Genomic DNA, 17,377 nt, shown 5'->3' on the forward strand with positions numbered 1-17,377 from the left:
TGCCATGAGTAGCAAATATTTTTGAGGAAGCTGCTGTACATGGAATGCCTTTTGAAGGTTTCTACCTCTTAAGGTCTTCCTCCAATTTTTCAGCATTTGCTTGCATTACTTGGAAGTGTTACAAAAATTGTGGACGTTTTTTGTATTACAGATCTCTACTGCTACATACTGCAGAGAACCATTCAGCTTTTGAATGAGAGCCTTGAGATTGAACAACATACGTGTCATCTTTCATACAGCTGAGGTCAGAAGGAGAGAGTTAAAACTTCTGGTTGAGACCTGATCTGAAACCAGGGTGACAAAAACATTAAGTCCTAAAGACTAAAGGGCAGCATGGACTCAGATGTTCAAATAATTAGAAGCAAGACATAGTAATTATAACACCAGTAAAGACAGTAAAAGGCTGTCAGCCTTTGTAGACAATGCACTTTTATGGCTTCTTTACACAAACCAGCGGCAGATTTGAACAGAGACCAAAACATCACAGTGTCCCCTACATAACATTTGCTGATTTTAATTTTAAAGACACCTCAAGGAGCAGAATTTACATATAAATGGAGGACCACCTTAGTATAATGAATTAAGCAACATTATAACTAATTGGGCAATTGCTAGAGCATGCAGACCAAGATTTATGTAATCTAAAATTATATAACCAATGATATATAATGTCTTTGTTATTTGCAAAGTGTGGTGTGCTGGACTTGCCTAGAAGTCATTTCTGCAGAACCAAAATAAAACAAGTATCTCAGCTCTTTCTGTTGATTGGCTTTGCACTCCAGGTAAAGGACTTATTTTGGGGGATCACAGTGAGAAGAGTTTAAAAGTAATCACTAAGTTTTCACTGCTGAGAACACACTTCGCTATTATTTCATCTGCCAAAATACTGTCAGTTTTTGCAAATCTCTTTTCACAGTAACCTCAGACAAATCTTTTTGTGAGCACCCTTTATTAATTTTTTTACTATGTTCTGCACTTTCAAAGAGACAATCAAGAGGAAAGAACAGAACATTTACTGATTGAAGAGTATATTCCTATTTCTAAAAACTCCACTCTCTCTCTTTTCTCACAAGCACCTCCTGTAACTTATTTTCTTCAAGTCAACTTCAAAGAGACTCTTGTCCCCAACTTCCAAGATCATCTAATAGACTAACATCTTCACTTCAGACATTTTTTCCCTGTACCATGCATCATTTTGAAAATGCTATGATCAGAAATAAGAAGACAGGATGTACTACAGACAACTATTTTTAAAGGAGTAGGTCAACACAATGTAAGAAAAGGCTCATATTTCATGCAGCATATAAAGTTATTCTAGTTGGTAAAAAGAAATACTTGTTTTATGTAAGAATAATACTCTTAAGAGTCAGTGTGGTTGGCAGCTTAGTTTCACATGAAGTATTCCAATTTCTGGATTGTTGAATTTGCCACTGAGCACTATTAGATTTACTGTTGTATCAAAAAAATACCATTGTATCTTTTTGTAAGGACAAGCTGTGATTGAGATCTTTTAGCAGAAGCTCAGGAAAACCATGAACATGCCTGGAGATTCAAACGTCATTTGTATCATACATTCCCAGGTGGCCAAGAGAGCCAGTGGCATCCTGGCCTGCATCAAGAATGGTGTGGTCAGTAGGAGCAGGGAGATCATTCTGCCCCTGTACTCTGCACTGGTTAGACCACACCTTGAGTCCTGTGTTCAGTTCTGGGCTCCCCAGTTTAGGAGGGACATCGAAATGCTTGAGCGTGTCCAGAGAAGGGCGACGAGGCTGGGGAGAGGTCTTGAGCAGAAGCCCTACGAGGAGAGGCTGAGGGAACTGGGATTGGTTAGCCTGGAGAAGAGGAGGCTCAAGGGTGACCTTATTGCTGTCTACAACTACCTGAGGGGTGGTTGTGGCCAGGAGGAGGTTGCTCTCTTCTCTCAGGTGGCCAGCACCAGAACGAGAGGACACAGCCTTAGGCTGTGCCAGGGGAAATTTAGGCTGGAGGTGAGGAGAAAGTTCTTCACTGAGAGAGTCATTGGACACTGGAATGGGCTGCCCAGGGAGGTGGTGGAGTCGCCGTCCCTGGAGCTGTTCAAGGCAAGATTGGACGTGGCACTTAGTGCCATGGTCTAGCCTTGAGCTCTGTGGTAAAGGGTTGGACTTGATGATCTGTGAGGTCTCTTCCAACCCTGATGATACTGTGATCCTGTAAACCAGCAAATACACCAGTACTTACATCAGGGCACAAACTTTGTAGCCACACTTTGTACCTGATGCAGAGTATCTCCTCTATCTTTTCCATGATGTCTTCCTCACAATGCATCAAGGTCTGCAAGCAGCCCGTGACACAATATGCAGCAACAAACAACAGTGCTCTGAACTGACACCTTCCAGCTGCTATTTTTACACCTCCTGTTGCAGCCTCCATTGAAGATTGTGGCATATTTCCTTTACTCTGACATGGTATCCTCAAACATATAGCTGAGAGAACAGCTTTAACTACCAGTTAAGTTGATGACTCCAAATTACTCCCATTTAGAAACAGTGCAGTTCTAACACATATGACAGACTCCTAAACCATTAAACAAACAAAAAAAACCCACCCAACAACCAACATACTATCCAGAGTTTAATTAAGTTTTGAAACAGATGTTTTCTAACATCTTTCAAGAGATCTCTGCCCTCAGAAGACTGAAATGAAATTGATTTGAATTCATAAAGACCTACTAGAGAAGAAGAAAGTTCGTATTTAGCTTTCATATGAAACAGCTCTCCCTGCAAAAAGCCTTAATTTGCTCAACTGCTATTCAACAGAAACAGGATCCATATGGATCCATATGATAGTAATGAAAAAAACAAAACCAACAAAAACAAAAAACAAGAGATCAAGCCCCACGTAGCCCTGCTTGGTTCTATCCAAGGTACAAAAATCATCCTAGCATCTTTCAGAGGGTCTTCTGGAAGCTGCCAACAGCCAAGTAAGCCCTGCTTATAATTTACTCACAACCACTAGGTGTTTATGCAGCTGAGTAGGCAGGTATGCCTTCACCAGCAAAAGTGAATTCTAAACCAATGGGACTTCCTTAAGGATTGCACCTGATCACTAACATCTTCAGTTGCTCAAATGCTCCATTGCCATGAAGGTATCAATTCCTGAAAATAATGACTTTAGGAAGAATCATGGCTATTCATGTCCATAAGCAGGATTACATATTTGGACTGACTATGTGGCTAATACTGCGTACTGGAAAGAGTGACAAGACTTCAGGGTCAGCCCCAGCTCATTCCACTCTGGAAGTCACTACTTCAATAGAAATGATGCAACTTTTCTCAGGTACTACTGTAATAAAAGTACCACGTGGATCAACAATGGGCCTTCACTGTCTTGACAGAAGTCTTAGGCTTTATATATGTCACACATACATAAAGGAATGTAACAGACATAAACAATGAACGTCCCTGAGGAGTAAAACTAAACTCAGTGTGGCGGCTCTTTCCCACAGAGCTCATTTGTTCTTCAAGTACACAAACCTCAAGGATATATCTAAGAGCCCAGCAGCTGATAAGCAATTCATTCTTAATCACCAACATGCAACAGTGACCAAAATAGTGGCAACGACTCTCTTTACAACATTTCAACAAAAATCACATAATAATTAGTAGCATATTGCAAAAACATTTTGCCAGTAATACAAGCAGAAAAGCAACAGATGGGGTTGCAACACCAATCAGATTTAGAATGATCATCCTTTCAATGACCATAAATCACCTCAGAATCCCATTGTGCTGTTACAATATTGTTGTCCTCAAAAGTCCAACTAAGGTTCAGAATTAATAGCCACAGCAATGTTTTCTGTATATATTGAACTAATAGAAATTGAATATGAAACAACAAAAAATAAATAAATTCATCCAAAATTCTATAAATTCTTTATAAAAGGGGCTTCCAACACAGTAGGTCATTCACAGCCTTTGCTAGAATCAAGTTTCCTCAGCTGAATCTTTGGGAATCATGATTCAATCGTATTTGAAGTTCTTTAACTCTCTTAGGTAATGTTATTAGGAAAGATGCTGTTACTTCTTATAGCATATGAAAAATCATCATCTAAGCAAATACGAAAATGTGTGGTTGAGAACTAAGCATCTGTATTTAAGAACTCTACCAGCTCATTTTCAAGAAGTATTGCACTAAAAATGGGCATCAGAAAACTGACTGGAGCATCATCATTACCAGGAGATGACTTGTTTGAGCCAGGTTTTTGAATTCAGTAAATTCCTGAGTATGCTCCCAAACTTGGACAATCTCTTGCAGTGGGTAACTTTGCAGGTTTATTTGTATATTGCTTCACTGACTTCTAGTATCTGAACAGCACTACAGGTAACTGGGACTTTTCTTCAGAGCACAAGGTACTTAGGCTGCTGTTAATGTTAATGCTGTATCACTTCATGTGATGTTTATTTCAGCACTGCTCATTTAAACCATTTCCATCTTATTTTGTATGCAAATTTTCCTTTATTTAAGCAATCATCTCTTCACATCTAAGATGCCAAGAGACAAAAATATTCTTCTGAGGAAAATCAGCCCACAGATCATGTAGTATAACTCATGATTATTACTCATTTTAACATTGGTACAGTAAGCTGCCTGAAGAAATGTCTGTTTACAAAAAACTCCCTCCCCCAGCAATATACAAAAGCATGGCTTTTGTGCCCTCCATGTGTCAAAACACACAGCATGCTGCAATGTATACTATCACAGATCACTAATTCATGAAGAGGGGCACAATGAACAGATGACAAACGAGAATATCTACCATCTCTTACATTTACCAAGGCCAGTATGAAGACAAAGAAAGAATTAAATCAGAGGGACACCTGGTACTAAACAGTCTCCAGAATGGGACAAAAAGACAATTTTAAACTGCAGTATAAAACTGGGAATTATGTTGTTACAGGGTTATCAATGGACAAAGAAAACAAAAGTACTTCCAGCAGGGATACACATTTTAAAAAGGATCTAACTGAGAAGCAAGCTATGGAACTTTATTCGCTCTGAAAGGCATAAAGCTACATGATTCTAGGCAGTCCACTTATGGAAACAAAAGAAAACATCTGAGTTCTCTATTTACTTCTGGACTCCAGAACACTAATTGTGTAAAGGCAATCTTGCCTCACTGTATTTTCTACTAATTCTAGTCAGAAGGACCAGTAACCCTCACAACCTAACAAAAAACAAACACTGAATCTTACAGAATAATACAAAGATTAGCTGAAACACTGGCTGAATTTCTTCCTCTGAGACAGTATAGTTATTAACATTGAAGAATTTAATTGAGTGACACTCTAACCTGAAATGCTAAGATAAAAGGTTTTATGATTACCTGCCCTTCAGGACAGATATATTAACATCTGAATCTCTAAGCAAAATACTTCTGGATTGGTAACACAGCACAAATTTCTGCAATTTCATATCACACACCAGGTAAGAGCTTCTCTGAAGGCATCAGCAATTCCTCTGCATCTCTTCCTTCTCAGTGTCTTAATGCAATTTTCTTAAACAAAATTCCGCTGCATGAGTTGTAACTTGGATCTTACTGACAACAGGTTGCTACTATGAGTGCAAATAATATTGAGAACAATCTGAGGGGTAGGTATCAAGTGGCTGGGGCCAATCTCTTTTCAGTGGTCAGCAGCAATAAGACAAGGAGCAATGGGTACAAAGTGGAGAATAAGAAGTTTCACCTTATGTGAGGAGAAGCTTCTTTATAGTGAGGGTGGTAGAGCCCTGGAGCAGACCGCCCTGGGAGGTTGTGAAATCTCCTTCTCTGGAGGCTTTCAAAACCTGCCTGGATGCATTCCTGTGTGAACTACCCTAGATGATCCTGCACTGGCAGGGAACTTGGACTCAATGATCTTTGGAGGTGCCTACCAACTTCTAAGGTTATGTGATTACACAAGTACGCAAATTAGCAAATGTGACGCACAACTACCAAAAAAGATTGTCAAATCCTAATTCTGTCAGGTTCAAATTACTACCCAGTGCACAGAAAAAGAACTTTAAGTTATTTAGCTGGTCTTTACATACCAACTGGATAAACCAAAGAATACTCATATTCAGTGTCAGCATGGCAACTGCTACAGGACATGTTTTTATATCACGCTACAGAAACACAACATTTGTATTATGTATCACTTTTTGAAGTTCAGTAGCTGAAAAGAGTATCTTGGAAAAGTTTTCCTTTCCTAATATTGAGTCATGGACAAAGGTAGTATTTCAAGTCATGGCAGCTAGTAGCAGGGTAAAATACTCTGTGAAGTTACTGAGGGGCCTCTGACATTGAAGTTTGCTTTTGCTTACATCAAGTTACATTATGTTTTAGATCCAAATTCTGATTAGCATTTGAACTAGTCACTAGTCACTCAAGAATATGAATCAGTTGTTGACCCAACACTAAAGTAGAACCTATATCCTATGGAAGAACTACAGAAGTTCATGACACAGTCAAACATGTCACTATTACATTTCTTATCTTCTGCCTTGTGAACCTGATGTGTTCAGATTTCAGAAAACCTACAGGTGAGTTAATTTAAATGCTGCATCAGAAAATCCATCACTACTGGAAAGGTGGGTGTTGTGCCACCTCGTGTGTACTAGTAATATACATTAAAAGAGTGGAAAGATTGCTTCATTTACTCTGAAACAAGAAAACTGCTGACATTACTTGAAGTCAGTTTTGTTTGATATAAAAATAAGATCAGATATGTCATATAAGCAATGTCTCATGTTCTTCACAGAATGAGGAATTAAGTCAAAGAAGAAATCTTCAACATTTATGTCTTCCTTGAAGTTTCAGGTAGGAAAGAAAGATTGTTCTCCATCTCAGCTTTTAGGATGATACTTTTCAGATCTTATTTTTCACTAAAAGTGTCCTGTTAAAATATTTCACTACACTGAGATTTCCTCCCTTCTCCTTTTTTCTTTCTGTAAACTGGCAGCTCTTTCTGTTCCACTCAAGGATCTCCAACTATGCCACTCCAGCAGGCTCCAGCAGGCTCCTGATCCATTTAAAGATTTGCAAACATTGAACAGTTTGAGTGCAGTGAAAGCAATTAAAAGGCTAGAAGCTCTGTCAAATGAATCATCTGCATTTAGCAAACCTGAGCCACACAGAAGCACAAAAGGGAAGCAGCAACAATTAGCAAGGGATGAAGTACCCTCATCTTCTGACTGACTTATCATCTAGGAGGAGCTGCTGCTTGCTGGTGGTTTGAATTCATGGCATTGTTGAAAGGCTGCCAAAGCTTGCCTAACCCTCAGGTTATTACACATTTTGTTCTTCCACCTAGGCACTAGCCACACAGCTAGGGAGACATGGAAACTACCATGTTTAATTATGTGGCTCTGGAAGACATGGTCAAGGCCCAAATGTTCTCCTAATACATATCAGTGGAAAAAGCTTCAGAAGCCCACAGACCCTGAAGGTCAACAACTATCCGTGAACTGGTGTTGGCAGCAAGATTTTGGTTTCTATGACCACAGAACACTCTCTGATAACCAAGGGCTGCTTGGACTGTCATGAGCAGAAGCATCTTCACCCACAGGATGGCTAACTTGGTAAGAACTGTTTTTAAAAAAGGAACAGTAGAGGAGGGAAAATACAACCAGGTATCAAGTGACAAAGTAGTGGACTCTGCTGGCAAGCAAAGGTTGTGGGGCAATGTGAACAAGAGATACTTCATAATCAATAAAAACAGGGCTGAAGTGGGGTCACCCCAAGCATACACACATAAAGACAGACAGAAAAACACTACAGGAAAAACTCTTAGCTCTTGCATGCACATGTTAAGTGACTGCACTAATGCCTATAGCATGGAGAACAACCAAGAGGAAATGCATGTGATTACACAGACTCATTGAGATTATGAAGATGTGGCTGAATGGTTCACATGACAAAGTTGCTGCCATAAATTAAGAGAGGATTGTTAGGATAAACAAGCTGGGAAGGCAGTGACAGCGAGATGTTCTTTATATGAGAGAACAGCAGGAATGAACAAACTCTGCTTTGGAATGGATAATGAGTTGGCTATGAGACTACAGGAAAGCTGGTGAGTGACCTTTTAGAAGGTTGGGTAGTGATAGAACCAGGGGGAATGGAGCAAAACTAGAAGTGGGTAGATTCAGATTGGATGTTAGGAAGAAGTTCTTTGCCATGAGGGTGGTGAGACACTGGAAGAGGTTGTAAAAGGAGGTGGTGGAAGCCTCAACTCTGGAAGTTTTTAAGGCCAAGCTGGATGTGGCTCTGAGCAAGCTGATCTAGTGTGAGGTGTTCCGGCCCATGGCAAAGAAGTTGGATGATCCTTGAAGTCCCTTCCAGCCCTGACAATTCTATGATTCTATGTCCAACGATAGGACAAGGGGTAATGGGTGCAAGCTGGAGCAGAGAAGGTTCCCTGGAAACATGAGAAACTTTTTCACTGGGAGGGTGACAAAACACTGGAATAGGCTGCCCAGAGGGGTTGTGGAGTCTCCCTCTCTAGAAACATTCAAAACCCACCTAAATGCATTCCTGTGTGACCTACTCTAGGTGATCCTGCTCTGGTGCGGGGGGTGGACTCAATGATCTTTTAAGGTCCCGTCCAACTCCTAACATTCTGTGATACAGGTCAGGATGACCAAGCAGACCAATATATATGACACTGTGACAGGTGCTTGCTAGCAGCTGCCTGATCAGGATAAAAATCATTAAGAGCAAACTGATGAAGCCTAGGTGAGCTAGGTTGAAAAATGGCTAAGCTCAAGGGGTTACAAACAGCAGCCTGAAGTGCTGCTGGAAGTCACACCTCTAGCAGCATACCCGAGAGATCAATACTATTGAATGTCATTGATAGTGACCTAGATGATGGAACAGAGTCCAAATTTTGAGGTATTACAAAGATGGAAGGAGTGTCTGGTATACCTGGTAGTTGTGCTGCCATTGTGAAGCACCCTGACAGGCGTCTTACAGACTTCAGCAAAGCTAATTGCAAACCCCACCACCAGTATACGCCAGGGGCCAGATGGCTGGAAAGTAGCTTTACAAAGAAGCAGCTTGGTAGAAACCAAAAGTAATACATTCCAGCAATGTGTTCTTGTTTTAAAGAAGGCCACCACATACTGGGCTGCACTGCAAGAGCACTGGCTGCAGATTAGGTGAGGTGCTACTTGGTTTTCGTGAGACAGTGTCTTGCATTCTGTGTCCTAGGTTCCTCAAAATGAGAGAGACCTGGACATACGAGGAAGCTCAGCAAAGAACAATTAACATGATTAATGAGACTGGATCATGTCATACAAGGTGAAACTGAGTGAGGTGTGTCTGTTTAGCCTCAAGAAAAAAAAGCCCTGTGGTATCTTACCAGTCCCATATCAAAATACCTGACAGGTCCTTTTCCTTTATGAATTTACAAGCAGTGAGTCACAGTCGTGTTCAGCGAACATACAGGAGGCAGTAAGCACAAACTGAAAGTACTTCCAACTGGAAACAAAGACAAGAAGCCCCCAGCTTCTTGCTTGTTGGTCTGGAGTTTTGTGGTTTGGTCTGTTTGGTTTGGGTGTTTTGTTTTTTTCTTTTGTTTGTTCCTCTTCTGAAACTGTGAGGACAAATATATGTCGGAATAGGTGGCCCAGACAAGCTGTGGAGCCTCCAACCTTCCATCTACTCATAAATCTGACGGAACACAATCCTGAGGCATCTTGCTCTACAAGACTGTGCTTTGAGCAGGAGAGTTGGATTCAACACTCCAAGGGTGTCTTTCAACCTCAACTATTCTATGATTCTTTTATGCAAATCAGAACTCCTCTACCAGAAAGCTGTTCATACCTGTTCTGCATGTGTTCAGCCTTTGTTTTCAACAAATCACATAGAAAAAAAACCTTTATTCTTTGTTTACCCCTCAAGACAGTTTTCATGTTAAAAGAAGCACAGCATACTTTTGTTTGGTTTTGGGTTTTTTTTAAGTAGATCTGTAGAAACTGGCATGTTCAATTTGGACTGCTGACTTTGGTAAATTCTGCTTAAGTTCCTAAGGAACAATAGAAAGTTCTGTTTCTATGAAAATAAGCAATTCTACACACAGCCACATGTCAGATTCATATCTATAGTTTCCAGGAACATCCTAGATTACACAGAGGTGTTGAGCTAATGCATTTTATCCTATCTGATCTTAAAGCTAAAAGAACAAAAACATTATTCAGTGTAATAGCTCTTGTCCCTTCACTTTCAAGAACATAATGTCTTTGCAAACTACACTGACAGTTCTGTGACATTCAACACAGAAGCTTCATTCTATCAAACTACTTCAAACATTACTGATACACTGCCTATAGATTCAAATAATCATCAGGACTAATACCTTACCTTGCAATGGCTCCAAAAGATCATATTTGTTAAGTTTAGTTTTAATCCGAACTACTTTACAATAAACTCACACTGGAATAAATACACGCCTAAAACAAAGGGTTTTTTTGCATTCAAGATCATTATCTGAAAGCTAGAGAGAAAAAAAGGATTAGTCATGTGCCAGGCTAAAATATTGTCTCATCATGGGAAACACCACATACACCAGCTAAGACTGACCTAAATAAAAAACCAATTTCTTACATTTTTTGAAGAACCTGGGCCATCACAACCCCACTCGTTAAATCTTCGACAGTCTGGCATGGTGCCTCAACGTTAAATGTCTGGATCTGTGAGAGAAAAGAAAAGGTTATCCTTATTTACTTCAATGTCAAGGAGTTCTCAAGAGTAAAAAAGTTTAAAAATCCTACGAAATATAAAATAAAAACAGCCTACATGCCACACATTTGGTGTACACATCATGAATTAGGAAGCTTTAGATTTAGCAGTCAAGGAACTTAACTACTAGCAGGGCCTAGCATCTTGAGTTTCATGCACTTAAAAATGTTGCTACAAAAACAGCAGTACATTCTCCAAAAGGCAACTTTCCCATAGCAAATTCTAATTTGGGAAGCTACTGGACCTTCTGTTCTTTTATCCAAGTACTTCTGGAGCATATCTTTGAGTACGCTTTCTCGATGAATGTACATACACCTTTAGAACACTGACCATGCAAAACTATTCCAGGCTCCCCACAACCAGAAAATCAAATGCAGCAGGATATAGATACCCCAAACTTAACTACTCCCTACAATCAGATGGAAGGGGAGAGCACAATGCTACTAAATCCTAGAAGCACTACTAGTGTTCTAAATATTTCAAGGTGTTTTATTAACACAACTGACAAGACAGTGAGCTCTGTGTAAAGCCAAGCCTTCGATCTTCTCACAGAATTATTGAGGCTGGAACAGACCTCTCAGATCCATCAAGTCCAGCCTATGATTTACACCACCACATGGACTTGATCATGTTGCTTGGATAGAAGACAAGATTTGAAAATGCTGCTGTTCTGAAGGGGAACGGCAAGGGTTATAGGGCTGAGCTGTCTGAAGACAGAATTGCAATTTACAACAAATTCACCTCCACAAACTGCAAACTGAACACACTGAGCCCAGGCTGAGGTTAATTTTCTGAGGACACTGGCTAATATTTTAGATTATGTAGTACTAAGAATAATCAATTAACAAAAAACTCCACTCATCAATGCACATAACTTCTGTATGGCTGCTATTAATCAACTCCATTTTCACGCATACAGCACATGGAATATCTGAAACTCTCCAAGTACCATATCAGTAAGTGTACAAATTGTAGAATCATAGAATCAACCAGGTTGGAAGAGACCTCCAAGATCATCCACTCCAACCTAGCACCCAGCCCTAGCCAGTCAACTAGACCATGGCACCGAGTGCCTTATCCAGTCTTTTCTTGAAGACCTCAAGGGACAGTGCCTCCACCAGCTCCCTGGGCAGCCCATTCCAATGGGAAATCACTCTCTGTGAAGAACTTCCTCCTAACATCCAGCCTATACCTACCCCAGCACAACTTGAGACTGTGTCCCCTTGTTCTATTGCTGGTTGCCTGGGAGAATGTGCCAGACAAACCTGTTTTCTCTCTCCCTTCCTGCGGAAAACAGTCTTACCACTTCATCCAGTCTTTTCAACTGGTCTAAGTTACTTGATCATCTATTTTAAATTAATATTACTTTTCAGGGATGCAAACAGCTTTTATGAAAATAACTTTGATGGTGTGTAATTTGGAGGATATCTGCCTAACAGTTTCTACCTTCCTTCTCCTAGAGGAAGCCCAAACAGGAAAAGCACTAATCATATGCATCAAGAATTAGAAAGCTTACAAGACACATTGAAGCTTCAGGTTACATAAATATATCAATTTTTTTTCATTAATGTAATGTACAATCATTTATGATTTAGTGGCATTTGAAACATGCTGGTCCAAGCCATTTTCCAACAAATACCCTCTAGATATGCATCTTACAATAAGACAATTCGTATAACAGTTGAAAATTTTGCAGATCCTTTCCTGAGCAGGAGGCTCTGAAAAAAACCCAAAGGGATAATATCCAGATTCTTGTCATACTTTTAGAACATCCTGTAAGCACTCTAGAAATGCCATTTAACATTAATTTGGAGATGAAGCACCTAGGTCAATGTTCCCTTCTTTTTCTCTGGAAGGAAAAACCCTAGTACTCAACTACGAAAAATTCAGCGATGTTGTACATTAAGAATCAAACAAATGAGGTCTTATAGCATGTTTGCTGAGCAAGTTTAACAGTGACCAAAGTCAGGAATGATGTCTATGTTCCAAGACTACAAGAAAAAAAAAAAATATTGTGATATATGAAACAGACAAAAGTGACTTCTGCACTTCAATTCTACACTTTAGATTCAATAGATTTTCCGATGGCTTGGTCTGAGGTAACCAGAAAACACAGCTCCTTACTTCTTGTCATAAGAATCAAGAAGCTATCACAGGTTGCCAAGACACCAGGTGAAAATCAGGGTAAGCAGGTGGAAAAGAAAACAACCCCACACACATTACATCCTGTTATGTGGGATTTTGTACATCAATTTGCTATTTTTTGAGAAAATTACATTTATATGCAGTCTCTGAATTGCAGCAATACTGTGGGAGGAATACACAGACAACTCTGAATTCAAACCCACAAACTCAGCAGCAATACATTACATATGAAACACTTTCTAGCAAAGTAAGAGATGCGATGACATTGTGGATGATGCCTGAAGTTCAAGAGGCTCCAAGGATAAAATTCTCAAGCACAGACCACGAAAATTTGTTTCTAATGTTCATATTATACCTTTAAATAAAGAACACTTAAGTCACTTTGTGGCACAACAGCCAATTCAGAAGACTTCTTAGAAACTACTACTATTCTGATTTTCAAAGAAGCAGACAAAGTGAAATGTTCTTTTCAAATAAGCACTACCAGCTTTGCAGTGGCTTCAAACAGACTGCAAACTGATCAGATATTTTAAAATATATTTTGATACAGAAAACACCTCCATAACTAAATATAAGCGTACGTAGAAAAATACCACAACTATGATAGAAGAAAGGCTGTTAACCCTGTTTTCATGACACAAAAATAAGATGCATACTCTCTGCTGCAAATAATTTTATCATCTCATTTTCCCAATACTTCATACACAAGAAAGCTGTTATCAAGACTCAGGTAACCAATCTGAAGTATTCTTTCCCCCCCCAGTCACACATGCAAGATTTTCACTGAAGGCACTAACACCTTTCATAGATGAGAAGGAAAATAAAAGCTAAAACTTATTACATGATTTGTTTCCTCGTATACATTTAGATTTTCTAAAAAACACCTTTGCATAGGAAATGGATACACAACATATTTCAATTCAGGTGTGAAATTTAAGCTACATAACATTTATTCAGCTCTTCAAAGAAAGCAACTACATACCTTTTCATATCCTTGAGAGACAGGGAAGTAACAAGCTTTCTTCAAAAAAAACCCTACAGCTTAACAAGTTCATGCCAAATTCCTATACCACTCTCACATACCTCCAGAATGTGCTAAACTCCTCTAAAAAAGAGCAGAGTTCATTTTCCAGAAGGGAGAGAAATCATAAGAATGTGGAAATACAGAAGCAGAGTCCAGATGTAGAGACAAAGTAGTAAATATTTTTGCATGTGTGCCTCTAAATAGCTACTCAGTAACAGCTGTTAAAACATTGTCCTTCCTGCATGTTATTTCCTCCTAGAAGACTTCTAGCTCATCCTGCTTGAACTGCTCTTACTTCTTAAGTGTTTGTAATGCTGTCCTTACTATTAGATCCTCAAAGCTCTAAATTATTTCCCATTTCATGTTAGGAGGATGTTTATTTTTTAAAATTATTTCTTGTACCACTACACAGAGTCTTGACATCATATCTGAGAGACAGAATCCCATTAGAGGCATCTGGACAAGTTCAAGAAGTAGGCTCATGTGAACTTCATGAGGCTCAATGAGGCCAACCAAGTACAGGGTCCTGCACCTGAGTCAGTGTGATTGCCAATATCAATACATACTAGGGGATGAAGGGGTTGAGAGCGGAAAAGTATTTGGAGGTACTGGTGGATAAAAAGCTGGACATGAGCCAGCAATTTGTGCTTGCAGCCCTGAAGGACAATAGCATCCTGGGCTGCATCAAAAGAGTGAACAGCAGGTTAAGTGAAATGGTTCTGCCTCTCTGTTCCTGTGGGGCCAGCTGTGGAGTACTGCATTCAGCTCTGGAATCCTCAACACAACAAAGATCTGCTGGAGCAGGTTTAGGGAAGGTAATAAAAATGATCAGGAGGGATGAAACATGGTCTCTTAAGAGCACAGGCTGAAAAAGTTGGTGTTGTTAGCCTAGAGAAAGGAAGGCTCTGGGGAAAAAATATTGTGGGCTAACAATAAATGACAGAAAGACAAGGACAGGCTTTTAGCAGGGTGTGTTGTGCTAAGACAAGCAGTAATAGTTTTAAACACCAAGAGGATAGGTCCAGGCTTACATATACAAAATAATACTTTCTTTTTTTTTTTTTAATACGATGAGTGTAATGAAACATCAGCACAGGATTCCTAAAGAAGTGATCACAGGATCACAGGATGTCAGAGGTTGGAAGAGACCCAAAGAGAGCAAGTCCAAAGCCCCTTCCACAGCAGAGCCATATAATCTAGCTCAGGTCACAAAGGAACACAGGCCTTGAAAGTCTCCAGAGAAGAAGACTCCACCACCTCCCTGGGGAGCTCGTTCCAGTGCTCTGGGACCTTTACAGGAAAGATGTTCCTCCTTGTGTTGACCTGGAAACTCTTGTGCTGCAATTAATGTTTATAAATATGTAAGGGGCGAGTGTCAGGAGGATGGAGCCAGCCTCTTCTCAGTGATGCCCAATGACAGGACAAGGGGCAATGGGTGGAAGTTGAGGCACAGGAGATTCCATGTGAACCTAAACCACTCCATCATTTTTCCAGGGATGGAGAGGAGGCTGACTGGTCGAGAATTCCCTGGAATCTCTTTCTTGCCCTTTCTAAAGACTGGAGTGACAGATGATAGATGCTCCATCCCTGGAAACACAGAAAATCAGGTTGGATGGAGCTTTGAGCAACCTGATCCAGTTGAGTATGTCCCTGCTCACTGCAGGGCAGTTGGACTAAAATGATTTTTAAAGGCCCCTTCCAACCGAAACTGTTCTATAACTGTACCAGCCCCTTGGGTCAATTGCTAGCTCTAGCAGGCTTTCACATCTTCAGTCACCTATTATGTAATGAGAGATAAAACAATATTAAAGAATCTTCTAAAGTACTAATATAGACCTCTGATTCACATGACCCTCAACATGAGCTGTCAATTTTTACACAAACCTGAAAAATAAGGAGCAGCAGATGACTACTTCAATGGAAAGAAGGCTACCACTTAGGGATTAATGCACTGAGGTATGAAATAAAAACTTTAGAAAATCTGGGTTACAGTTCTAGATTACATATAAGACTAGTAAAGATTTATTAGCAGCTAGGGATAGGAAGGAGAAGCTTAATTCAGGAAAAATATTCTTAATATAAAGGTCAGAGAACTAGACAAACTCTCAGTTCTCACAGATGGTAGCTGAAGACCAGCATAAAAGTTGTGTTAGGGAATCTAGCACCCCACGAGGCTGAAGGAAAGCAAATAAAATAAATTAGTATTTTAAATAAGGAACCATAAAACAACCCCATTTGCACCTAAAGAAAGAAAAATACCAAAACTCTCAAGCACCTTTCCCTTCTCAACACCAGGAGTTAATGAAAGATTTGCTCTATGCACAATGAGAACGTACATAGCTTGATTTCTATTGCTAGTGCAGCCGTATAACAGACCTTTTATGCATTCTTCTGAATTAATAACCTGAAGTCTTTATTAAAGGTCCTTAGCAGATGAAATACTGTGTGACACGTTGTGGGCGAAACACGACTAAAGGTAACAGTGTTGAATTAGTTATTTACCAAAGTACTCTCCAAACGGAGTACTTTGCCTTAGAATTACTCATTATTTCCCCCACATAGAGCCCTAACAGTAACTGCATCATCACAGAAGAAAGGGGTCACACAGCTAAGATAGGGAAAAGTAGCTAAAATGTACCACCCATACTGAGTTGAATCCAAATCACCAGTGAATCCATCAGCAAGAACACTTGGAATAAGCAAAGTGGCAGAGAATAAGTAATGAGGCTTGGTGTGCTAGTTTGAGACTAGCTGAAATATTTTAGTGAGAGCAATTAAATTACAGGCAGTGAAAAAGAAATAATGGTGATGTCTGCTTCACTCATAGGCTTGCTGAGATGTATAAAACCAAGAACATAAACATAGATAATAGCCACAGTGTGGCCCTCTGTTGCAGCTGGTGCCTGTACTTTTCTCCTTACTCTGCTTTTTGTGTAACTAATCCTTCTGCTTTTTTAACCCCCCTGGCCAATCCTCCAAACTCACTTTGCATGTTTGCACATAAGGCAAACTCTAGGATAAGGTAAAGGGGTGGAAAGAAGGTGGAAGGGTGATTTGGAGCTCCTCCTAGGAGGGGTGTTGTGTTTCTGTATTACTTTTTAACTTGTATATTTCTGTATATACTGTAAATATGTGCTTGCATATTGTGCTAAGTTGTAAATATAAAGCTTCATTCTTTAATTTCCAGCCAGCCGAGTCTAGTCTGGGTGATTTTCTAAGGGTGGGGAGGGCAGGCGGGTAACACCCAAACCATCACAGTTGGATACTTTTGTCCTCACCCAGCATGACCTACAAGATCTGCACTAAAACAAATTTCACTTGGCTTCAACGACTGGAAGAAATCAGACCGTTTTTTCAGCGTGTTAGGCTAATTATGTGATAGATTAAGTTGTTCTTCCTCAGATGCCAGATTCTTGTATCAAGCTGGATCTGTCACAGTAAGAACTGGACTC

General features: G+C 39.8%; 1 protein-coding gene across 4 annotated transcripts in view; it reads right to left on the minus strand.

Moving 5' to 3' along the window:
- Positions 1–17,377, minus strand: part of HOOK3 (hook microtubule tethering protein 3) — a 106,982-nt gene that overhangs the window by 79,617 nt on the left and 9,988 nt on the right. For all 4 annotated transcript variants that reach the window (XM_064140640.1, XM_064140638.1, XM_064140637.1 and 1 more), the window contains exon 2: positions 10,622–10,707. In XM_064140640.1, coding sequence (XP_063996710.1) covers positions 10,622–10,707 — 86 coding nt within the window. The remainder of the gene's footprint in view (positions 1–10,621; positions 10,708–17,377) is intronic.

This window comes from Pogoniulus pusillus, chromosome Z (genome assembly GCF_015220805.1).
Source record: "Pogoniulus pusillus isolate bPogPus1 chromosome Z, bPogPus1.pri, whole genome shotgun sequence".
NCBI classification, from domain to species: Eukaryota; Metazoa; Chordata; class Aves; order Piciformes; family Lybiidae; genus Pogoniulus; species Pogoniulus pusillus.